Consider the following 24803-nt stretch of genomic DNA (forward strand, 5'->3'; position numbering starts at 1 on the left):
CTCACGGACCGCGAGATCGTGACCTGGCTGAAGTCGGACGCTTAACCGACTGCGCCACCCAGGCGCCCCCTAAATTGTGAGATTTTAGCTCTGAAGCCATTTTATGTGAAACCATAATACTTGGCAGATAGAGACAAGGGGAAGTCAGGCTCTTGTGTCTTTGTTTATTTATTTTTTTAACATTTATTTATTTTTGAGAAACAGAGTGAGACTAAGTGTGTACCGGGGAGGAGCAGAGAGAGAAGGAGACACAGAATCTGAAGCAGGCTCCAGGCTCTGAGCAAGCGGTCAGCACAGAGCCTGATGTGGGGCTCAAACCCACAAACTGTGAGATCATGACCTGAGCCGAAGTCGGACGGTCAACTGACTGAGCCACCCAGGTGCCCCGGCTCTTGTGTCTTTATGTCTGCAGTTGAGAAAGCTCTAAGGACAAAGCCCCTCTTGCTATTCTTTACCTTATGAAGATGAAGAATATCTTTTGTGTCATTGTTTGGGGCATTGTTTTGTTTTTTAATGTTTATTTTTGAGAGAGAGAGAGAGAGAGCCCTTGTGTGAGTGGGGGTGGGAGTGCTGGCAGAGAGAGGGAGATCAAGGATCTAAAGTGGGCTCTGTGCCTACAGCAGAGAGCCTGATGCGGGGCTCTAACTCACAGACTGCCAGTCCTGAGCCTAAGTGAGATGCTCAACTGACTGAGCCACCCAGGTGCCCTTGTTGGGATGTAGTTTTAACCAGGGTGTTGACTAAAATAGAACTCTGGGTGACTAGACAGTCCAAAGGATGATTGCTTTTCAGATACAATCCAGGGTGCAGTGCTCTTCTATTAATTTAATAATAATAATAATAATAATACCTAAACTTTGTATGGTGCTTTTTAGTTTTCAGAATTCTTTGGTCGCTAAGATCCTGGTAAACTCCAATAGCCAAACCTGAAAAAATAAGCAGAAGAATTAATGATCAGGTGGCGTCAAGTGAAAAAAATTGCCTTTTAGAGGCCTACCCAAGCTGTAGATGCAGGATTTTCAGTTTCATATCCTTATTTTGCCAGGTTCATACTCTGCCACTTGCTAGCTGTGTGGCCTTTGGCATATCACAGAACCTCTCCAAGCCTCAGTTTCTTCATCTGCAAAGTGGGGGAAGATTATAGTACCTATCTTATAAATGGGGCGGGAAATAAAATGAAACAATGAATGAACAAAGTGCTTATCATGGTATCTGGTTTAGCGTATTAAGTTAGTATGAGTATTGAGTATTGCATCTTGTGCCGCATCTTAGGTTCTTGTTTGTTCTTTATCTCTACTCAGGCTGTTTTAAAGGACAAATTGTTTTCAGGGATTCTGTCTTAGAACTGATGGGAATCCAGATCCCATCCCAAAAGCATGTACTAGACCCTTGCCAGCAGTAGTTTTCCTGGTGTCCTGAGTTGCATCCTTCAAGAGTGGAAGACAGAGGGTAGTGCTTCTGCTTCTAGAGTTACTTTAGTATGACCCCTATGTGAGAGCTTCAGCTGGGTGTCTGGAGTTAACAAGAAGGCCCCTAGATAGGGCGTTTGCTCTGTTCTAGTAGTTATCTTTACCAGTACCATGGAATGAATAGAATGATTATACAGCACCGGCTCAGATTCCCAGCTTGGCAGTCTCTGCAGACCTCCTGTTTACCACCTGCTGCCATTCCAGAATCTAGGAGTGACACAACAGGAAGGCGGACCTGTTAGGGTGCTGCTCTTTTCCTTTCAGAAAAAAGCAAGGTGTGTAGATGGCCCTTGGCCAGGGCTGAGGACCAGCAGGGTTGTTTCTGCTAGAATGAGCGTGCTTTTGCAGCATGCTTTTGCAGCTGCCTTTGATCACTCCCCCCCTCCACTCCCTTTCCTTATGGGATAGCATCTCTGAGGGTATTTCTTCTGGTGGAGAGTAACCTAGACTTTCCCTTAGGTAGTCAAAAGCTCAGAGAGCTATGTTTTAAAAAGTCATTGTTTCTTCCCTGGAGCTGAGTGGTTTGGCTTGTTTTTCTGGTTTTCTGGAGAGTCTCCTGAGACCCTTTCCTTTCCTAAGGGCCCCCAGGAGACAGCAACGAAACCAACATCCATTACTGTAGACACTAAAGGGGATGCTTAAGTCAATAGTTTTACCATTAGATTAATTCGGGCTTTAACCTTGACAAACATAGGAGCCAAGTCATCAGATAATTGTGCTTCTTATAGACTGAAGTATGGAATTTAGCCCAGTCCTCTGCGATATCTTTCAGAGCTTGGAATAGGAATCCAGGTGCCAGTCCTAGTCCCACACCCAGCTGGTCGTGTGAATTTAGGCAAGTCACGTAAATTTCTAGGCCTCTTTTCTCATTTGAGAATGAAGGCATAACTGTAGACCAGTGGTTCTCAGTCCTGGTTGCATGTAGCCACCAGTGGAACTTTAAAAACAATACCTGGGCCTTCCCCTCACCCAATTAAATTGTATCTTTAAGGTTGGGGCCTGGGTATTGATATTTTTCAAAGCTCCCAGGTCTTTCTAATAAGTAGCTAAGGGAACTACTGGACAAGATGGCCACTTTTTTTTTTTTATGTATGTTTATTTTGAGAGAGAGAGCACCTACAAGTGGGGGAGGGGCAGAGAGAGAGGGAGAGAGAATCCCAAGCAGGCTCTGTGCTGACAGCACAGAGCCAGACTCAGGGCTTGAACTCACGAATGGTGAGATCATGACCTGAGCCTAAATGAAGAGTCAGCTGCTTAACTGACTGAGCCACCCAGGCACCCCAGGATGACCATGTTTTAAACAGCTGTGTCATTCTGCTCTTTAGGAACCTTTACTGTCCACATAGTAAAGTCTGATTTATGTGTTCTGACCAGCCTTGTCTTCTTTCTGGCTACCTGGTTCTTGATGTCTTCTGGATATGTTGTTCACCTTTCTTTCCCAACCTGATGTGCTCACATGGAATGTCTTCTCCCTTTCAGCTATCCAAAACCTATCCATTCAGTGCCCATCATTGTTATTTCCTTTGGGATCACTGTAGTCCTTATGTGTTTGTCCCACCTCTGCACTGGTTTCCAAGCTTCATTTAGCTCTAAATGCAGTGAACACTAGATGCAAGGTAAGACATGATACTCAAGCACTATTCTATCCTTTTGCAGGGATGAGACACATGGAAATACCACTGGTGTGATTTTTATGTTATTAAAACATCTGTGGGTATCTTGTTGGCTATCTCATTATGCATGTGTATTTGACAACTATCAGTTGATGCATAGCTATTTATGACTTGACTCCAATGGACATTTTTAGCTTTATCTCCTATTAGTAATAGGAAACTACTGTTGCCAAACTAGAACATTTTGCAGCAGACCTGTGCTTTCTCGTCTTCTTGCTTTTGAGTTCTCCTCCCTTTCTGCAATTTTTTTATTCTTCTCTCATCGTAACCTACAGGAATTTTATCTATTCTTCAAGGTCCAGTTCAGATGTTACTTCTTCCATGAAACTTTTTCTCAGCACCCACAACCTGCATCTTTGCCCTAAAGCTCCACCACCTTTGGAGCAGTGGTTTTCAACTTGGGGCGATTTTGTTCCCCAGGAGACATTTGGCAATATCTGGAGACATTTTTGGTTATCACAGTGATTTGAGGAGGGTACTACTGGCATCTAGTGGGTAGAGGCCAGAAATGCTGGTAAACATTCTACAATGTGCAGGATGGTTCAAAATGTTAGTGGTGCTGAGGTTGAGAAACTGCCTTAGCGTTTGTCCACTTCACAGGCTCATGTTTATACTGCTTTGAACTGTAGTGATCTGTTCATAGTCTTAATCTCCCTTGCTCAGTTGAACTAATGGGGAAGGTGAACTCAGCCCCAAAACTGTGCTTTCTTGTTAACTTCATAGAGTTTAGTCATAGAGCTTGTGGCCTGATCCTAACAGCTCAGTGTAATTTAGGATGAGAGATAAAAAGAGGTCTTCAGCATGGGGTGGATTCCATGAGGCAGTCTGCAGAATTTGTCTTTTTTACCCACCAGGTCTTTTCATTCGTAATAACCTGGGAGGAAGTGCAATACAGGGCATAGAATGAGCATTTGGGATTAGAAGACAATTGGGGTTCAGTTCCAGCTGTTGCATTTAGTAGTTGTGTTATTTTGGTCAGTCCATTTCACCTCCGTCAGCCTCAGTTTCCTCATCTATGTAATAGAGATGATGCCAGTGCTCCCGTGTTCTACTTCATGGTGCAGTCATGATAATCCAGCAAGATATTAGATGTGAAGGTGCTTTGTAAAGTGCTATAATAGTTACTCATTCAGGCAGTGGTTTATGTGTAAAAAGAGAGAATGTGAGTCAGCTTGCTGTGGAAGCACCGCTGTCTACCTTCTCACTGCCTGCAGCTTTTCAGCCACCAGCTCCAGCTGACCCCTTCCAGCTCATTCTCCTCAGTAAGGCTCCTTTGTTGCCTTCATTCTGTTTTGGTTGCCTGTCTGCAGTCTTGCCAAAACCAAAGTGATTGACTCTGCCTTTAGAATACAGACTAGTGGCCTGATGTCAGTACATCCTGGCAAAGCCTGATGAAGGCCAAATTACCTTGGTCACAAGGGAAAGCTACAAAACAAGACAGTTTGTAGTTTAGAAAGCCAATACTATGTGTAGTCTCTTATTGTCTTTAAGTTTGTTTATTTTGAGAGAGAGAGCACATGTGCACATGAGCAAGGGAGAGGCAGAGAGAGGCAGGGGAAGAGAAAGAATCCCAAGCAGGCTCCAAGCTGTCAGTGCAGAGCCCGGCTTGGGGCTCAAACTCACAAACTGTGATATTGGGACCTGAGCCCAAACCAAGAGTGGGACGCTTAAGCAACTGAGCCACCCAGGCGCCCCAAGAAAGCAATGTTTTTAAGCACTAGAAATCTTAATGAGTTTTCTCTGACCCGATGGACACAGTACAGGGTGAGATAAAAGCCTCAGAGTCTCATGCCCCTGGGATCAGGCCAGGTGCATCTTTCTGCTGATTTGCTGAGTGACCCTCAGCTAGTTGTTGAACCTCATCAGGTTGATACCTGGGGGATCCTTCTCTTTGGATTGTGGTAAGAACTGTAGAATTGAAGGATGGGGAAATAATGTAAAGTAGTACATTAAGGGAGATTCTGGGTCACAGAATGTCAGCCCTGTCAGGAGCCAATAAGATCATCCTGCCCAATCTCTTCTCTTAAGTGATGAGGAAACTGAGACCTGGAAGGGGAAAATGCTTTACCCAATGCCACTCAGCTAAGTAGGGCCCTACCTGGGTCCAAAGTCCACATTTGATGTATTTATGGGCTCTTTCCAAAACTCAAAGAATATGAGCATTCATTTTTTTCTGAGTGAACAGTTTGCACTATATTGTTGGACATTAGCCTGTGTTCTGCAGAGCCCTCACGGTCTCATCACCACTTCACCCAGAGCCCTTACACTTTTTTCTGTTTTCTATTTCAGAGTTTTGATGCAAAAATTAAGTCTGTAGCCTTTTTTTTTAATGTTTATTTAAATATTTATTTTGAGAGAGTGCGAGTGGGAGAGGAGCAGAGAGAGACGGGGGGAGAGAGAATCCCAAACAGGCTCCATACTGTCAGCCCAGAACCCGACATGGGGCTCAATCCCATGAACCGTGAGATCATGACCTGAGCCGAAATCAAGAGTTGGACGCTTAAGCAACTGAACCACCCAGGTGTCCCAAGTCCATAGTCTTGATCTTTAAAGACCCTCTCAGTGCTGTCTCTGAGTGTCAGAGAACACTGAGGTCTCTTTTGGTCATCCTAGGAACATTTTTGCTTGCACTTCAGAAATGTCAGTTTCTGTAATTCTACGAAGTGATATACATAGTCATGGGCTAATTTTTTAGCATGGAGAACTGAACCTTATTTTTCTTAGATTTTCACTGTCAAAAGATAATGGCCCTGGGGCGCCTGGGTGGCTCAGTCGGTTGGGCGGCCGACTTAGGCTCAGGTCATGATCTCGCGGTCCGTGAGTTCGAGCCCTGAGTCGGGCTCTGTGCTGACAGCTCAGAGCCTGGAGCCGGTTTCCGATTCTGTCTCCCTCTCTCTGACCCTCCCCCGTTCATGCTCTGTCTCTCTCTGTCTCAAAAATAAATAAACATTAAAAAAAAAACAAAAAACAGGGGCGCCTGGGTGGCGCAGTCGGTTAAGCGTCCGACTTCAGCCAGGTCACGATCTCGCGGTCCGTGAGTTTGAGCCCTGCGTCAGGCTCTGGGCTGATGGCTCAGAGCTTGGAGCCTGCTTCCGATTCTGTGTCTCCCTCTCTCTCTGCCCCTCCCCCGTTCATGCTCTGTCTCTCTCTGTCCCAAAAATAAATAAACGTTGAAAAAAAAAAATTAAAAAAAAAAAAAAACAAAAAACAAAAGATAATGGCCCTTTCTCAATCCACATCCTTCCCTCCTTGGCGTTGGAATTTTCCTCCTTACATGTAAACCTCCCTTCTCCCCTTAACTTCTTTGATAGCATAATTTTGCTTTTCTTCTTATGTCTCTGACATTTTTTTTCTTTGTCTCTCACTGGTTCTGCTTTTCTATCACTAACTTGTCTTTCAGAAAAGGCTTGCAGCTCCTCCTAGTCTCTGGTTTGATAAGCACCTGCAGATTTTCCTCATTAACTCACTCCTGCCTATACTCAGGTCTCTTAGAGGCCCATATTTTAACTCTGACTCTACACTGATTTTTGTCATCAGTTTCTCTGATTGCTTCTCAGCTCCCCCATTGCATTATTATTGACCGTTTTGTTTCCCTTGCATCTAGAGACATGTCAAGTAAGATGTTGCTTTGGCCAAGGTCAAAGAGGTTGTTGCCTTTTTTTTCTCCTCTAGGATTTTGATGGCTTCCTGTCTTACGTTTAAGTCTTTCATCCATTTTGAGTTTATTTTTGTGTATGGTGTAAGAAAGTGGTCCAGGTTCATTCTTTTGCATGTTGCTGTCCAGTTTTCCCAACACCATTTGCTGGAGAGACTGTCTTTTTTCCATTGGATATTCTTTCCTGCTTTGTCACAGATCAATTGGCCATAAGTTTGTAGGTCCATTCTGGGTTCTCTATTCTGTTCCATTGATTTATGTGTCTGTTTTTGTGCTAGTACCGTACTGTCTTGATGATTACAGCTTTTTAATACAGTTTGAAGTCTGGAATTGTGATGCCTCTAGCTTTGGTTTTCTTTTTCAAGATGCTTTGATTATTCGGGGTCTTTTCTGGTTCCACATAAATTTTAATATTGTTTGTTCTAGCTCTGTAGAATGCTGGTGTTATTTTGATAGGTATTGCAATAAATCCTGCTTCTAACTGTGACTACATTAGGACAGACTAACAAAAGCCCTTTTATCATTCCTTCTAAGGGACCCAGAGGATGCCAGTCAGGAACTCTCCTCAAACTATGAACCCCACATGCCAATCACGAGCATCCCAAACATCTATGCCACTTGCAGAGCACAAGCCTGATATTTAACCTCCAAAAGAAAAAATGGTTCTTTTCTCAGATCCCAGGCACCCTATAAACTTGATTGAGCTACTGAATGCCCAGAAGCTGAATTTTTATTTTCCTTTGTTTTAATATCGCATACATTTCATGAGGAGATAAGGTGGTTTGAATCTTTCATCACGAATCTCAGCCAGCATCTGCAATTCTCTTTTACAGTACCACTATGACTCAGTTAACTGAGACCTATACTTGTGTGCTTATTAATCACACTATAAACTGTGGCTACTTTTTATCTGGATGTCACTGTTTATCAGTAATTTATAATGACAATTTTGAAGTTTTTCCTTTTTAAAGCAGTATTGCTCACTTTGGAAAATGTGGAACCACAGAACAATGAAAAGGTATTTTACTCACAGTCCTTGCATCTAAAGACGACCACTGTTAACATTTTAGTGTGTTTCCACTTGTTCTTTTTGTCCATGTAAAGTGGTGATTTTCTGAAAATTTTCCAACCTACCCACTTTATTCCCTACTTTATCTTACTTACTTACTTACTTACTTACTTACTTATTTATTTATTTATTTATTTATTTATTTATTTATTTATTTATTTTGAGAGAGAGAACATGTGACAGCGAGCAAGCAGGGGAGGGGTAGAGGGAGAGGAAGAGCCCAATCTCATAATCTGAGCCAAAATCAGGAGTTGAATGCTTAACCAACTGAGCCACACAGGCTCTCCTTATTCCCTACTTTAATTCACTCACTTGAAAGCAGGACCCTTCAAGATGTTACTTATTCAAATGTGACTCTCTGTGGGGGGATCTGTCAAGGAGCTCCAGGGCCAGAGGAAAGCCAGAGGTGCCCTCAGTTCCAAAGTGACTGGCATTCACCTAGTGTTGCCATGCATATTTTAAAGATGAAGAAAAATGCAATGTTTGTGCCAAGAGAAACACTTAAGGGCACAAATTGAATGAGAAGCCTGTCCCTATCAACTGGGCCCAATGCAGATAACACAGGACAGTAAACTGTTCTAGAGTGACTTAGGAATTGGCATCAAGACAGCAGATGTTCACCTTCCACATTATAGGGCACTTAATGCATTCCTCCAGAGACTCAATTTTTGCTTGGTTCTTACTGTCCCAAGCCCTTGCCAATGAGCAATTCTATAATACCTATAAGAAAACTAAGATCACATGGTGGAAAACTCCATCTCTGATCTCTCAGCTACACACGCTGGCTCCCTCCCAGGAATTTGAGGCCTGCAGTTCCCTCATCTGCATAAATGATAGGGCTGCCAGGTTTCATCCTGGTAATAAGGGCTACTAATATTCTTATAAAGCTGGTAGGGATTTTATAAACTGCAGTAGAATAACAAAATGTTCACCCTCTTTCCCAGTTGTAGGAGGCAGAGGAAGGGCTGACAAGTAAAACACCAGCCATCCTCAAAATGAACAGTGAACCTGCTACCAAATGGATAGAGTATGAAAGGTGAAAAGTGTAATTCCTACTCTGTGCCAGGAATTATAATCTAAGCACCAAATATTTAATCCTCTCAGGCAGATATTTCCATTTCTTAGAGACAACAAATTCAGGCTTAGAGAAGTTAAGTAACTATTCCAATATCTCACATCTATGTAAGTAATAGAGCAAGAATGTTAAAAACCTTTGCTTTCCCCACTATACCATAATGTCTAGGCCTTGTGTACTGACTGTAGGATCCTGGGCAAGTTTCTTCCTCTCTACCCACAGGGGCACCTCCTTGAAGTAAAGGTAGTAGAAGCCTACAGTAATCCTATATCACCAAAGACTTGGAAGCTAGAGTGAAGTTTTGAATCATCACACACCAAAGACTTGGAAGCTAGAGTGAAGGTTTGAGTCATCATACCAGGACAAGAACCCTCGCTATCTCAGTAGGTAGCTTACAGACAAGGAGAAGACAGAATGAGGAGAGAGAAGAGAAATGAAATTCCAGCTATTACTTGGAAACTAGTTGCAGAAGCAAGAATTATTCTTGTTTGTTGTTAGAACAGTGTGCCTCAGACTTCAATGTACAATCACCTGGGGATCTTGTTTTTGATTTTAGCCAATCAGTTTTGAGTGATGGCAATCCAACGTGTGACCTCATCAGCTGAGGAGAGAAGAACATTTGAGTTGAGGTGGTGAAGAACTGAAAGGCTTAATTATAGCAACAATCCCCCCCCCCACTTTTTAAAGTTTATTTATTTTGAGAGAGAGTGAGCACACATGCATGCAGGAAGGGCACAGAAAGAGAGAGAGAGAGAGAGAGAGAGAGAGAGAGAGAGAGAGAATCCCATCTTGGCGCTGTCAGCACATAGTCTGATGTGGGGCTCAACCTCACAAGCCATGAGATCATGATCTGAGCCGAAATCAAGAGTTGGAGGCTTAACCAACTGAGCCACCTGAGCACCCCAGCAATCCTTAATAGAGATGAGGATATGGTATAGGAAGACCTTTCATCTAATTTCATCCTACCTTCTTCCCAAAAGGATTTCAATAAATTAAATGGGATTTTTAAAAGATTCAACAGATCAAACCAACTAGAAGGGAAATATACTAAAGAGAAGAGTTTAGTAGTCTGTTGCAGAAATCTAGCTGAAAGGTGACAAGTGTGATCACACTACTAGAATCACAGATATAAAGAAAAAGGAAGATCTGGCATAAAAAGTTGGCAAAAATAGCATAAGGTCAGAAAAGAGATTTTGCCAATGTTTTCAGTTAGAAAGAGAAAAGAATCATGGAATAATGGTGCAGTCAATAATAATGCAATGGGGTGCTGGGGAAACTGGACAGCGACATGCAGAAAAATGAACCTGGACCACTTTCTTACACCATACACAAAAATAAACTCAAAAGGGATGAAAGACCTAAACGTAAGACAGGAGGCCATCAAAATCCTAGAGGAGAAAGCAGGCAAAAACCTCTTTGATCTTGGCCACAGCAACTTCTTACTCAACACATCTCCAGAGGCAAGGGAAACAAAAGCAAAAATGAACTATTGGGACCTCATCAAAATAAAAATCTGCATAGCAAAGGAAACAATCAGCAAAACTAAAAGGCAGCCTACAGAATGGGAGAAGATATTTGCAAACAACATCTCAGATAAAGGGTTAGTACCCAAAATCTATAAAGAACTTATCAAACTCAATACCCAAAAAACAAATAATCCAGTGAAGAAATGGTCAAAAGACATGAATAGACACTTCTCCAAAGAAGACCTCTAGATGGCCAACCGACACATGAAAAAATGCTCAACATCACTCATCATCAGGGAAATACAAATCAAAACCACAGTAAGATACCACCTCACACCTGTCAGAATGGCTAACATTAACAACTCAGGCAACAACAGATGTTGGCAAGGATACGGAGAAAGAGGATCTCTTTTGCACTGCTGGTGGGAATGCAAACTGGTGCAGCCGTTCTGGAAAACAGTCTGGCTATTCCTCAAAAAATTAAAAATAGAACTACCCTACAACCCAGCAGTTGTACTACTAGTTATTTATCCAAAGGATATAGTTATGCTGTTTTGAAGGGGCACACGTACCCCAATGTTTATAGCAGCACTATCAACGATAGCCAAAGTATGGAAAGAGCCCGAATGTCCACTGAAGGATGAATGGATACAGATGTGTATATACACACACACACACACACACACACACACACACACACAGTGGAGTATTACTCAGCAATCAAAAAGAATGAAATCTTGCCATTTGCAGCTATGTGGATGGAACTAGAGGGTGTTATGCTAAGCAAAATTAAAGAAAGACAAATATCATATAACTTCACTCATATGAGGACTTTAAGATACAAAACAGATGAACATAAGGGAAGGGAAGCAAAAATAATATAAAAAAAGGGAGGGGGACAAAACATAGGAGACTCCTGTATGTGGAGAACGAACAGAGGGTTGCTGGAGGGGTTGTGGGATGGGGGATGGACTCAATGGGTGAGGGGCATTAGGGAATCTACTCCTGAAATCATTGTTGCACTGTATGCTAACTGACTTGAATATAAATTAAATAATAAAAGCAGGATTTACTTTGGTGTATTTGGTCAGTAATAGCTAAAAGATAGTCTAGAACCCATACTCTCTCCTTAGCCAAGTAAGTCAAAGCCATGCAATCTTATATCTGGAGAGAAAAACAGAAAAATGGACTAATAGGCTACTACCTTGTGAAGACTTTTTTGATTCTCACCAATCAGAAGCAATTGTTCCTTGAACTATTACGGCCCTTCTTTTTACTTATTATTTTGTAGTTAGTTTATAGATAGCTGTTGTCTCTACCCTTTAGTAAACTGGAAAGCAAGGACCTTCTTTGTATCTTCCATAATGCTGTGCACAGTGGGTATTCAATAAGTGGTTGTTGAATAGCTACATCCCCAACTCATTGAATTAGTATTTTTCCTGACTGATAAGTTCAAGGCCAAGGCAGAGGAGATGAAGCCTGGGGCTTTAAAGTCTGGATGGAGGGGCACCTGGTTGGGTCAGTTGGTTAAGCGTCCAACTTCAGTTCAGGTCACCATCTCACAGCTCATGGATTCGAGCCCCACGTCGGGCTCTGTGCTGACAGCTCAGAGCCTGGAGCCTGCTTCAGATTCCATGTCTTCCTCTCTCTCTCTGCCTCTTCCCTGCTCACACTCTGTCTCTTTCTCTCAAAAATAAATAAACATTATAAAAAATAAAATAATAAAGTCTGGGTGGAATAACTTGTCTACAATATCCAGTATTTGCAGCCTCTCCCCATGACTTCCTGTCCAGTGTTATGGAGTAAGAATTTATGGCTCATTACTCTGCCTCCCCACCTCCATCTACTCTCTTCTAGAACTCTGTTTCCCTGTCTTCTCCTTCTCTGTTGGTTATCTATTGCTATGAAACAAATCAGTCTCGAACAGGATTATTATTGCTCATAGTTTCTGTGAGTCAGGAATGCAGGTGGTGGCTTGGTAGGATGGCTCAGGTTCAGGGTCTCCAATGTGGTTGCAGTCATATATCTCTGGGGCTGCAGTCATCTGAAGTCTTGACTGGGCCTGGAACATCCATCTGCAAGGTAGCTCACTCACATGGCTAGCAGGTTGGTACTGGCAAGTTGGTTCCTTTCTACATGGGCCTCCCCAGAGGCTGTTTGAATGTCCTCACTATACTATATCTGGCTTCCTCCAGAACTAATGAGTGAAGACTATAATGTCTTGAAGCAGAAACTATGCCTTGTATGATATAGCTTCAGATGTCATGTATTGTTGCCTCTGCCATATTTTATTACTTACACAGACCATCCCTGATTTATTTGGAGATTACATGAGTGCAGATATCAGGAGTCAAGGATCATTGAGTTGTTTAGAGGCCATCTTGGAAGCTGGCTCTCCTACTCTCCATCTACTGCTATGATTCACCAAGTAAAGGCTAATGAGCTGCCTTGGTTCATCTCCCCCTACATTCCCATTCCTAAGTCAAGGCTTCATCCTGGGCTATAGCATTAGCCTTCCGTTTTTGTTCCCCTTTTAATCCTTTCTCCATACTGTTGCTTCCTGAAGCATAGCTTTGAGCTTGTTGTTCTCTTAGTTACACATCTTCAGTAACTAAACTGTACACTCCAGAAAAGCAAAGACTAGTATCTGTTGCTGCAAAAAAAAAAAAAAAAAAAAATTACCGTAGGGCCACCTGGGTGGCTCAGTTGGTTAAGCGTCCAACTTTGACTCAGGTCATGATCTCACAGTTCATGAGTTTGAGCCCGCATCAGGCTGTCTACTGTCAGCACACAGCCCACTTTGGATCCTCTGTCCCCCTCTCTCTACCCCTCCCCTGCATGCTCGCTCGCTCTCTCTCAAAAATAAACATCTTAAAAAATAATACTTTAAAATATATATATTACCACAAACTTACTGGCTTAAAACAGCATACAACACATTTATTGTCTGCCAGTATCTGGGGGTTGGGAATCTGGCAAGAGTTGACTGGGTCCTCTACAAGTCTGCAGTGAAGGTGTTGGTCAGGGCTAGGTTCTCATCTGAGGTTTGATTGGGGAACTATCCACTTCCAGTCCCATGTGGTTGTTGACAGCAATCAGTTTGTGCAGGTTGTTGGACTGAGTGTCTTAGTTTCTTGGTCTTTTGGCTGGAGGCTGTCCTCAGTTCTTTGCCATGTGGCCCTCTCACACATGCCAACTTGCTTCTTCAAAGCTAGCCAAGGAAAGTGTGTCTTTTAGCAAGACAGATGTTAAAATATTATGTAATGTCATCATGTACAGGTACTTTTGTACATTCCATCACTTGCCATTTTGATTAAAAGCAGGCCATGGGTCCCATCCACACGCAGTGGTGGGAGGGGGTTATGCAAGGGTATGAATACCAGGAGACAGATCATGGAGGCCACTTTAAAGTCTGTCTTCCATAACTGTTTAGTCTTCTGTTGTCTTCAGCACCCTGAGCAGTGCATGACACTAATCTGTAGTATTGCAGTGAATCAACATAGTGTGACTATTATGTTTCCAGCTTCTAGATTAAGCCTCTTTACTTCTTTCTGTTTCAGAGTTACTGATTTATTCTCGAGAATCCTCTACTCTCATCTGTCCTGATGGATGAACTTCAGGATGTTCAACTCACAGAGATCAAACCACTTCTAAATGATAAGGTAAAGACCATGCTGTTTTCACTAAAATATATATGTCCTTTCTGTGATTAGTTAATTCTCTATATTTCTTAATAGCACCTAACTCAAAACATATTGATCTTCACTTTCGATGGAGGAAATACCTTAAAAAATAAATTTCTTAACCATCTTTTTGATATCTTTCCTTCTTTTTTCTTTCTTCCTACTTTTGTTTCCGTGGGCCAAATTCAGTCAAGTTATCCTTGAGACTGTCTTGTTTTACTGATAGAGACATTAAGGGAAAAAAATATGACAAAGTTAGGCAGAAATTATGAGAGTGAGGTTTGACTTAGAATCCAAGTGTCTTGACTTTCAGTTTCTATAAGGAAAAGTGAATATCTATGGATGGTGATGTACATAGGCTGTAAGACTTTCCCTAATGTTTGTCAAGTCTGCTATGTGACCTTTCTGTCAACTTTGAGATTTTCATCGGGGATGTATGGATGTCAGTAATACACCTCATTTTTCTGTTAGTGTTAGAGAACAGTGAACAGTGTAGTTTAGTCACCAGAATTCAGAGAATAAAGACTGGTGTGATGGTAGGAGTTACCAAAAAGCTAAGAAAGGATTATCCTGCCTCCTGTCCGTCCCCATTCAGTAAGTGTTCCTGAAATTCCCTTTTCTATCCTCTGCTTTTGGTTTATTGTCATTACCCCTATTAAAATACTCTTGTAGGAGTGCCTGGGTGGCTCAGTCGATTAAGTGTCTGACTTTGGCTCAGGTCATGATCTCATGGTTCGTGAGTTTGAGCCCCACATTGAGCTCTGTGCTGATAGCTCACGGCTCAGAACCTGGAACCTGCTTTGGATTCTGTCTTCCTCTCTCTCCCTGCCCCTCCCTCCACCTTTCAAAAGCAAATAAACATTTAAAAATACATACGTACATACATACATACATACTCTTGTAGCTAGGTGTGAATGAGCCCATGGCATTCTTCCCTGAGGAAAGTATTGATAAAAGGTAAGAGTAAAGGGGGCACCTGGGTGGCTTAGTTGGTTAAGAGTCTGGCTTCGGCCCAGGTCATGATCTCACAGTTCGTGAGTTCAAGCCCTGCATCAGACTCTCTGTTATCAGTGCAGGGCCCCCTTCGGATCCTCTGTACCCCTCTCTTTCTGCCCCTCCTTGCTCATTCATATATTCTCTCTATCTCTCAATCTCTATTTAAAGTAAACATTAAAAAAAAAAAAGTAAGAGTAAAGACGGATGAAGTTGGGATGGGGGTGCTACAACAGAAGATGCTGTTGCCCTTATCTTTTTTGGCCAAAGGCCCACCTATAACTTCTAGGGCTGTTGACTTACCATGTGTTTATTAATTTGCTATTGAATCCTGGCAGTCCCATTTTCATTCCTATGACCTCATCTCTCTACCCTACTCCCACCCCATCTTTTATCTTTTACTAGAGATTTTGCCCTCTCCTTCGTCAGGCTGCACACCTTTTTTAGCCCCTATTTGGTTTCTCCTGCTGCTTTCCCTCATCTTTTCAGAAAATCTTGACCGTCTTTACTGTCTTTTGGCTGTCCCCAAAATAATGTGCCACAAGGAGGAAGGAAATAAAATCTGCATCTGTAGAGCTTATGTATAGCCACAGAAATGAATAGTTACAAGGCAGGTGGGAGTAGACAGTTTAACTTCAGGAAGGTAGTAATCGATCCTAAACCTGGCTGATCATCAGAATCAACTGGGGAATTGTTTAGAAATAGGGAATGCTGGCTTCCACTGTAGACTAACTAAATTGGAATGTAAGGGGAGGGAGACAGGACATACACACACACATACCACACACTTTTCTATGACCAGTGGTCTTCAGCTTTGGCTGCTTATTGGAATTACTTGGGGAGATTTAAATATCACCGATGATTTTTGGTAGAGATTCTCCAGATTCTGACTGAATTGGTCTGGGGTGTGGTTGAGCTTTTTTAAAAAAATCCTGAAATTGAGAACCATGCCTAAAGTGATTCTGGTTAGTCATTGTTGGAAACCTGTACCCTGATGGGTGTCGGATATTTGAGGACTGAGGTACAAATAGGAGGAGGATCCTTCCTGGACCCTAGAAAGGCACAGGATGCCTGAGCAGGTGCCTGCATGACAGAGCAGTTTGTTGCATATCTCATAGAAAAGGCAGCTGGAAGAGGAAAGATTCAATGTATATGACCATGGAAAAACAATAAATTAACACCTGGGTCCAACTCTCTTGAGGCTTCAGTGATGCCTTGGCTGTGTCTAAAGTGTGCCCAAGTGGTATGGATGGAATTGTGCTCATCCCCTCACCCCAAACTTGCATGTTGAAACCCTAACCCCACATGTCACCATATGGGACATAGGGCCCTTAGGAGGTGATTAAGGTAACGTGAGGTCATAAAGGTAGAGCTTTAATCCTGTAGGGCTGGTGGCCTTATAAGAGGAAGAGCGAGAACTCTCTCTCTTACACACCACCCCCCATGTGAGGACATAGGGAGGTGGTAGCCATCTGAAAGCCAGGAAGACAGCTCTCACCAGAAACCAAACCCTGCTGGAATCTTGGTCTTGGACTTTCAGCCTCCAGAGCTGTGTCAGGCTGCCCAGGCAGTCTAAGACACCACGCAGTCAGTGTCTCACTTCCTAACATCTGTTAGCTTCTCTTTGATGTGCTGTTCCTACGCACTTCCCATGCTCTCTCTCTCCCTGAGAAGTGTTCCTATCTCCTCACTATTCTTGAAAGCTCCCCTGCTCCAGCCCAGCTTTGTAGAAGAAGATTGGCGTGAGGCATTCCCAAAGAGTTCCACCCTCTTAGTCCCCCTGGCCCAGTATATCAGTGCTTCTGTCTTTGCCTAGCATGTGTGTGCTTTTGCATACATTCTGAAAAGTATGATGGTAACACCCTTCATCAGGTATTTCATTTGATCCCCCAGTTGCCCAGTGGTATAGGGAACACAGATCAGTTTGTTCCCATACTGCTGATGAGAAAACTAAGGATGAGAAAGGTGAAATAGCTTACTCAGATTGAATGCCATAGAATGCTTGCTGTCAGGTAGGATTTCTCAGTCTTGGCACTGTTAATGTTTTGGGATGGATAACTTGTGAAGACTGTTGTGCGTATTGTAGGACGTTCAACAGCATTCCACTAGAGCAATACCACTAGATTCTCTATCCACTAGATTCCAATACCACTCAGTTGTGACAACCAAAATGTCTCCAGACATTGTCCAATGTTCCATGGGGGCACAGTCTCCCCAGGTGAGAACCACTGCCATAGGGGATGGGCCTTCAGGTTTTGATAGGAGTAGATGTCTGGAAGGTTTTTTGGGGCGGGGGGGGGGGGGGGACAAGTTTTTTGGCCTATCCTGCTATTACTGATTATGTACCTTTTATGTGCCAGGTGCTTTACATACTTTCTTTTAATCATCAGAGTATCCCTTTGAAGTAGATAGTATTTTTCCTCACTTAGAAGATGAGAAACTGGCTTGCCCGGTCAGTATGTGGCAGAGTCAGGACTGAAACCCAGGTCTGTCATATTCTAAACCCTGAGTCCTTTCCACTATGTGACCTCATCACCTCTATGGCTTGCCATGTCTCTTTAAGGAAAAGCCTAGAGATGTGTATCATTTCATCTCGTCTTTTTGCCCATTTTCATAGATATACTCTTAGCTAGAAAACATTGCTGTACCCTTCCAAGCTTCAGGGAGCTAGAGGAAGTCTAGACCCAACCTGTTATGGAGAGATTTGTCCTGAGATGACTATAAGGAAGCATTCTCAGAATAGCTTTAAGCAAGGCTTATGTTAACTTGTCTCTTGTCATTTGTTGGTACTTTTCCCATTTAATTTTAGTATGCTTGTAATTTTGTCTGTGGCTCAGAATTGTGAAGAAGTGGGTAATTTTGCCATGCCTGTTTTGGCTCCAATAATGAAAAGAAGCAATTGCCAGTGCTTATCTTTGTTTTGGGGGGCAGACATTGTATAGAAATGTGAACCGATTTTTTTTCTTAAATAGCATTTAATTATTTTTAGTGCATTTTCACAGATATTATCTTCTTTAATTCTCCCAACCTCCTATGAAATAAGTAGTTAAAGGTATTTTTAACTCCATTTTACAGATAGGCTCAGAGAGGTTATAGTACTTGTCTAAAGGTAGTGTCTAGAAGGGTGGTGAACCCACATCTGTTGACTTCAACTTGGATCAGGGGGTCTAGGGCTCTGCCCACCACCTGCTGCCTCTTGAAGCTGGTCATTCCAACCTCCTCAACCTTATAACAAGCAGGAGAGCTGACTGATTTGTGCTTCATTTTCTCTAACCTCAACTATATTAAAGTATGCGCCAGAAAAGACTAATAAAAGAAGAGCAAAACATTAATGATAGCAGCTATTTCTCAATAGAGAGATGATGGATGGTTATAATTTTCTTTCTACTTCTCTACAGTGAGCGTGTACTTTCCTTTTTGTAATTGGAACACCAGAAAAAAAGGATTTGGTACAAAATGATACAAAAATGTACAAAAATGGTACAAAAAATACTGAACCAAGTGAAAGCCAAGGGGCAGTCTTGAGAAAATAAGCAGAAAGCCACAACTGGCTTCTGCAGAATTGAGGAAACATCAAGTAGGTTGAATAAGTAGTGGAGAGAATAGAAACAAGTTATTTACCTTTTTTGGTTGTTAAAATAGAAAGTGAGATAGACCGTATCGCAGTTTAAGTTTTCCGTCTCTACTCATGACTGGAAATGTAAGCAGAGGAGAGAAAACCCATGAATGAGCTTGTTTGTAACTTTCAGGACAGCAGAGACAGGCGAAGGGTCAGTGCCAAGGTTTGTTTGTTTGTTTCTTTTTTTTTTTTTTAGAGTTAAAACAGAGTTGTTGACCTTTTCATTAAAGACTATTTGCGAAGTGCTACCTCTACTATGCACTGGAGGGTGGGTGTCTATTAATGTGCTAAGAAGTGATTGTCACATATTGTCATAAGTGGCCTAGATGGGACTGGAGCAGGAAATGAGTTCCCAAGCAAGTATTGGTACCACTGTGACAGACCACTGTCAACTGGCTACAAGATCAGCAGGAGATAGTGGAAGAAGCCATAGCCACAAGCTACCTAAGGAGTTTTTAGTGCAGGAGGTCAGTGACACATGACATTAACCTGATAGTATGTTATAGAAGAGTTTATTTTAGACTTGAAATTGTACTTTTTCAGCAGTGTACAGACGATTATCTGATTGTAGACAGTTTTATCCAAGTATCTAACCTCTTTATAAATTTCTTTGTGAAGTCTCAGTTTCTTTGTATTTTTTGAAGTCCATAATATAAGTGCTTTAAATATATATACACATATACCCACACAAACACACTCGTGCATATATATATATATAATTTTCACTTTGGATTTTCAGCTTGATCAGATTTCTATTTAAAAATGGTTTATTGGGGCGCCTGGGTGGCTCAGTTGGTTAAGTGTCCAACTCTTGGTTTTGGTTCAGGTCATGATCTCACAGTTCATGGGTTCGAGCCCCACTGCACTGACAGTGCAGAGCCTGCTTGGGATTCTCTCTCCCCTCTCTCTCTGCCCCTACCCCACTCTCTCTCAAAATAAATACACTTAAAAAAACTTTTTAAAATAAAGGTTTATTGATGATTGTAAAAACATTGATTTATTAATCCGTGTTAATTGATTAATCTTTATTAACAAAGAAACAGTATTTTCTAGGCTTATCTAACCCTTCTGCTTATACAGTTACCCATCTTTCCACTTTCTGTTGGTAGGGATTATCTTTTGTTACTAGAAATGCCATATTTTATTCTTTGACAGTTTTTTTTTTTCAAATCAGCTTGTTTCTAAAACTTTTATTATTGTAACAACTCCTTCTCCCCACTTTAGTTCCTAAAGTGCATGTAACTTTGGTGTTCATTTCTTACTCAAATTGAATATCTCTATTTTGAGATGCTTATAACCTTTAAAAATGATGTTTACTGTGTTTACTAAGTACCAGGACTGGGAATAGAGGTACCCTACCATACTTCAGATTCACAGAACAGGTATATTTGCCCCAAATCTCTTCCTGTTGGTAGTTGGTTCTAAGGTCTTATGCATCTTGTCTTTCTTTATATCTGTTGTTTTCTGTCTTTTGAAACTATATATGCCTCTTGACTAGATCTCATGTCGGGAAACTACATTTCTTTTCTCCCTAGCAATTGTTTTTTAAATTCCCCCCATCATCCTTCTTTTCATATTTCTCTTCATTCATTGATCTATTCTTAGTTGCTTCTTGCTTATTCTCCGGGCTTATAATATTTGAGAGAATGATTTTTTAATCTACCTTCTTGAGCTGCTTCATTTATCTTCATTCACCTTCTACATGTAGTCTTGAGGCTACACCAGGAAATACTCCCTTTGGCTGGCGTCTACCTTGACTGCAACTTTCAGTAATTATTTTTTTCTTGGCCCACTCTTTTTTACTGTCTTCCTCCAATTATTCTATTATTTTAATTTTTTCTTGACTCCTTTTCTGCTAATTAAGTCTGCTTAGTGCAAGAATCTCTCTGAACATGGAATTAATGGTATCTTCAAAATGGACAGAAAGAAAAAAGAAAACACCCAGAACTTGAAATTTCTGGGAATTTTGTTAGAGTATAACCATGTACCTCTAATATCAGAGATAGGTAAGTCCCTAGGGAATTCTTTCTTCTAGGATGCACCCAGTGAGTAGTATTGAATTTTTAATGAATTCAGAGAATATGGCTTCAGTTTACCACAGTTGAGAGGGGACCAGCTAATGATCTCCATTCAGAAACTCTGGATGCCAAATACTATCAAACAGACTTAATCATATCCTTTCTCTAGGATAATCACTCAGGAAGCCTGTAGCCACTCTCCAAGACCACCTGGTGCCTCTTTAAAACAACAATAGGGGCGCCCGGGTGGCTCAGTCGGTTAAGCGGCTGACTTCGGCTCAGGTCACGATCTCGCAGTCCGTGGGTTCGAGCCCTGTGTCGGGCTCTGGGCTGATGGCTCGGAGCCTGGAGCCTGTTTCAGATTCTGTGTCTCCCTCTCTCTGCCCCTCCCCCATTCATGCTCTGTCTCTCTCTGTCTCAAAAGTAAATAAACGTTAAAAAATAAATAAATAACAAGTGTTATACTGAGGAATGTATAGAATTGTTGAGTCACTACCTTGTACACCTGAAACTAATATAACACCACATTAATTATACTGGAATTAAAGTCAACAACTGTTAGATAGTCTTTGTCCAGTTACAGTACCTTTTTTCTGGGAGTCTAGCTGTGAATGTTGGATAAGGAACACGTAGTTGTTTTTTGCTAGATAGTTAATGAAAAAGGGTGGCTTTGGTTTCTGGAGAGAATTGCCTCTTTCTCCTTTTGGTATTTCAGAGGTTTTGTGCTCATCTCAGGCTTTAGGAACTCAAAAAATGCCTCATGACTGTGATCATGTGGTTGTGAGGAAGGAAAACTCATGCATACAGTGACAGCCGCTTCCCAAAGAGCTCATCCGAATTTGTGTCTCTCTTCTATGACCAAGATTTTAGTTCAGTCTAGAGTGATTTTCTTTAATCTTTCTAAGTCTCTAAAGGAACCTCTGGGAAGCCAAAAGATTGAAGTCTAATGTGGTCTGTTTGTATATCATTATACATTATTCCTCAAAAGATTAAATGAATCTTTAAATCTTATATTACAAAATAACAAGTTACAAACATATTTTTTGTATCATACCAAATCCTTTTTTTCTACTTTTCTGATTACAAAAAGGGAGTTACTTCCTTATTGTAGGAAAGTACAAAGAAAATTATAATCATCCATCATCTCTCTGTTGAGAAATAGCTGCTGTCGTTAACATTTTGGTATTTTTCTGCTAGTCTTTTTTTGGTGCATATTAATGTAGTTGAGGTCAAATTGTAAAGACTGTTTGTATCCTTTGTTTTTGCTTAGTCACCATATCCTACTTAAACCATCTACCCTAGTAGTGCATGAGAGGGCCCTTCCTTTTGCTTTCCACAGTCTAACTAGAAATTAAATGCAGTGACTTCTCTGAAGGACTTCTCAGGCATTTTGTGGGGCTAGTGGGAGCCGTGGAACATTATGATCCTTGTTGCCAACGACAGCATTCCTCAGAGATGTGCTACCCAGTCCCATTTGCGTGGTGTCTTAGGTGTCCTTCCGTGCTGTGACTGCATCAGACTTTATTTTGTGAATGTGGTTTCATGCCAGGAGCAATATTTCAGACTAGCTGTCTCTACCACTCTTTCCTGTTCTTGGTCCCATCTTCTGTCTCTGTGATTGGTAATCTGTTGTGACTTCACTGCCGATTTTAGAGAAACAAGGGTGTGCTCCTCCCTAGCCTTGTTCTTTCAGAAGCTTTCTGCTTCTAGATCAGTGCTATCCAGAAGTTCTCAGTAATGGGAATGGAAAAATGGAAATTCTGCAATAATGGAAATGCTCTGTATCTGCACTGCCCAATAATAGAGTAGCTACTAGCCACATGTGTCTACCAAGCACTTGAAATCTGAGTAATGTGACAGAGAAACTGGATTTTTTATTTTAATTAATTGCCACATGTGGCTAATGGCTACCCTAATAGATAGTGTCACTCTAGATTATCTCAGTAGGTTCTGCTAGTTAACTCTTATAGAGAGGACAGTTTATATCTTAGAGGTTTTATGTGTGTGTGTGTATGGTTGGTTGGTTGGTTGGTTTTTACACAGTGGGCTGTGTTTCTAACCTGTCTGTTTTGTTCTGCCAGCAGTGTGGGTAGAGGATACAGAACTGTTTCTAAGAGGATCTTGAAAAGGGGTATCGGACTTCTTCATACTCCCTTGGGATCAGAAATCTAGATCCTGTCTGGAGGGGCAGCTTTTGGGAACGTGTTTAGTAGTGGCTCCACATCTCTTGGAAGTCAATTGTAGACAGAACAGATATGTTACTCTAACACAGTTTCTAAATAATACATTTTCCCCCGGGGGGTGGGGGTGTTTACTTTATGAAAGATCAGGTCAGAATGGTTTTTTTCCCCTCTCAGATATATCACTCATTATCTTTTTTGTATACTCTTAGGTCATATTTTTGCAACTCTGGCATCTGAAATGCTATAAAAATGCCTCTGAGTCATTGCCATTGATTTTTTTTTTTTTTCCCAAACAAACATTACTATGATATAATCTCATTTTAGAAGTCTGGTGAATTCTCCTTGAATCTTTTGACTATGTTCTACTTTTGAAATGACTCAGTGACTTGTCCTTTTTCCTATCAGCAATTTTATGGGATGCAACAGATAGGCCAGTGTATTAGGAATCCTGTTTTGTCTGTCTTTCCCTCTTTCAGTGATATTGCCTTTTTCCCTTGTTAAATTACAAGACTTCCATTTCTGATCCATCTATATCTTTGTTCTCTTCTTGATTCTTTCTTTAATTCCTGGTTCTGGGCACCCTGGCTCCTGCCCTCCTTTGCTCCTCTCAGGGTTGGCCTCCAACCCCTTTTTCCCAGATACTTTCTGTGTGGGTTGTGACTGTGCCCTAAGACTTTGATCCTTGTTTTATCCTCTTCCCACAGGTTCTCACTGCTCTCTTTAGGGAGGGAAGGAGGAAATTACATTACTGGGCAGCCAGGCTCCTTTCCTTTATCTTTACAGGAAGCCTGCCAAAGTGTAATCTTACCTTTTACATGTTAGGAGCCCACCCTGTCTCTGAAGCCTTTTGATGAGAATCATTTTAGTTTTATGGTGACCAAAAGGCTGCACGTGCACTGCTTGCACTGTGAACTGAATTTGCTGCACATTTGGGGAAGCCACATGGGGAAACTGACTGTGTTTTCTGCCTTCTGTTGACAGACTGGTACACGAAACTTCCAGGACTTTGACTGTCAGGTAAGGACTGTACAAGCACCAAGGGGGGCTATGTACAGGATTTCTGCAGTGCTTCCCTCCCTGTGCTGGTGGCCTTGTAGAAGTGGATCTCTCTTCATAGCTAATCATAACTCCTTCATGTTCTTTTGGTCATTGGATCAGGTTTATTTAAAACGATTTGCTGTAGTGTTCAAAAATTGCCTGCCAGGTGCCTGTGTTATGGTTGTATGTTACTGGGTTGAGTTGTCACTTTCTGATTAAGAACTCCATTGGAAACCCCAGTCACAGGTGTTAAATGGAGTGGTGTCACCTCACTGCAGAGAAGGTGGGGGAGGAGAGTTTGGAGGGGAGACTGATCAACAAAATCTTTTTCTAAAAGAAAAAGACAAATTAACTAAGTATCATTAATACAAAATGGAGATTTCTTTTGGCTTTATGCTTGGAGATGCAAAATTCAACTTGAGTCAATAGTCCTTAATTAAATATTATTCTTCCTAGTTGCTTTTGCCTGTAGCTCTGTTGCCAATTTGCAGATCAATAAAATGAACCAGCATCTCTCCATCTACCTAATTTATCTGTTGACTGGCCCTGAAAGAAATGGGAGGAAGAAGTGAGTACATGGAAATGAGAACCTTATGTTTGGAGATGGATTCATAGCAGTGGCTGTGTGAAGCAACATGAAGTAAACTCAGAGGGTACTAGGCAGAGAAGGAAGGTGTGGAAAACCAGCTTCCTTGCTTCCAGGATTCAGCCATCCTGTATATGCATAGGCAAATAGTTATTTTCAGATATGCATTTTATGTTAAGTACATTGGAGTCTGTCTATAGCATTAGCATCGAAAGGAAGAACTAATACTTATCTTGCATGCACACTTATATCATAGCAATATTGGGTACCTACTGT

At 41.6% G+C, this 24803-nt stretch overlaps 1 protein-coding gene across 5 annotated transcripts in view; it reads left to right on the plus strand.

The window, feature by feature from the left end:
- NDRG3 (NDRG family member 3) overlaps window positions 1-24803 on the plus strand; it is a 69471-nt gene that overhangs the window by 5089 nt on the left and 39579 nt on the right. For 3 of the 5 annotated variants that reach the window (XM_043602430.1, XM_043602433.1, XM_043602431.1), the window contains exons 2-3: window positions 13968-14069; window positions 23885-23920. In XM_043602430.1, the coding sequence (XP_043458365.1) occupies window positions 14013-14069; window positions 23885-23920 (93 nt within the window). In that variant the 5' untranslated portion in view covers window positions 13968-14012. The remainder of the gene's footprint in view (window positions 1-13967; window positions 14070-23884; window positions 23921-24803) is intronic. The other 2 variants (XM_043602432.1, XM_043602434.1) reach the window with 1 other exon arrangement.

This window comes from Prionailurus bengalensis, chromosome A3 (genome assembly GCF_016509475.1).
Source record: "Prionailurus bengalensis isolate Pbe53 chromosome A3, Fcat_Pben_1.1_paternal_pri, whole genome shotgun sequence".
Lineage (NCBI taxonomy): Eukaryota > Metazoa > Chordata > Mammalia > Carnivora > Felidae > Prionailurus > Prionailurus bengalensis.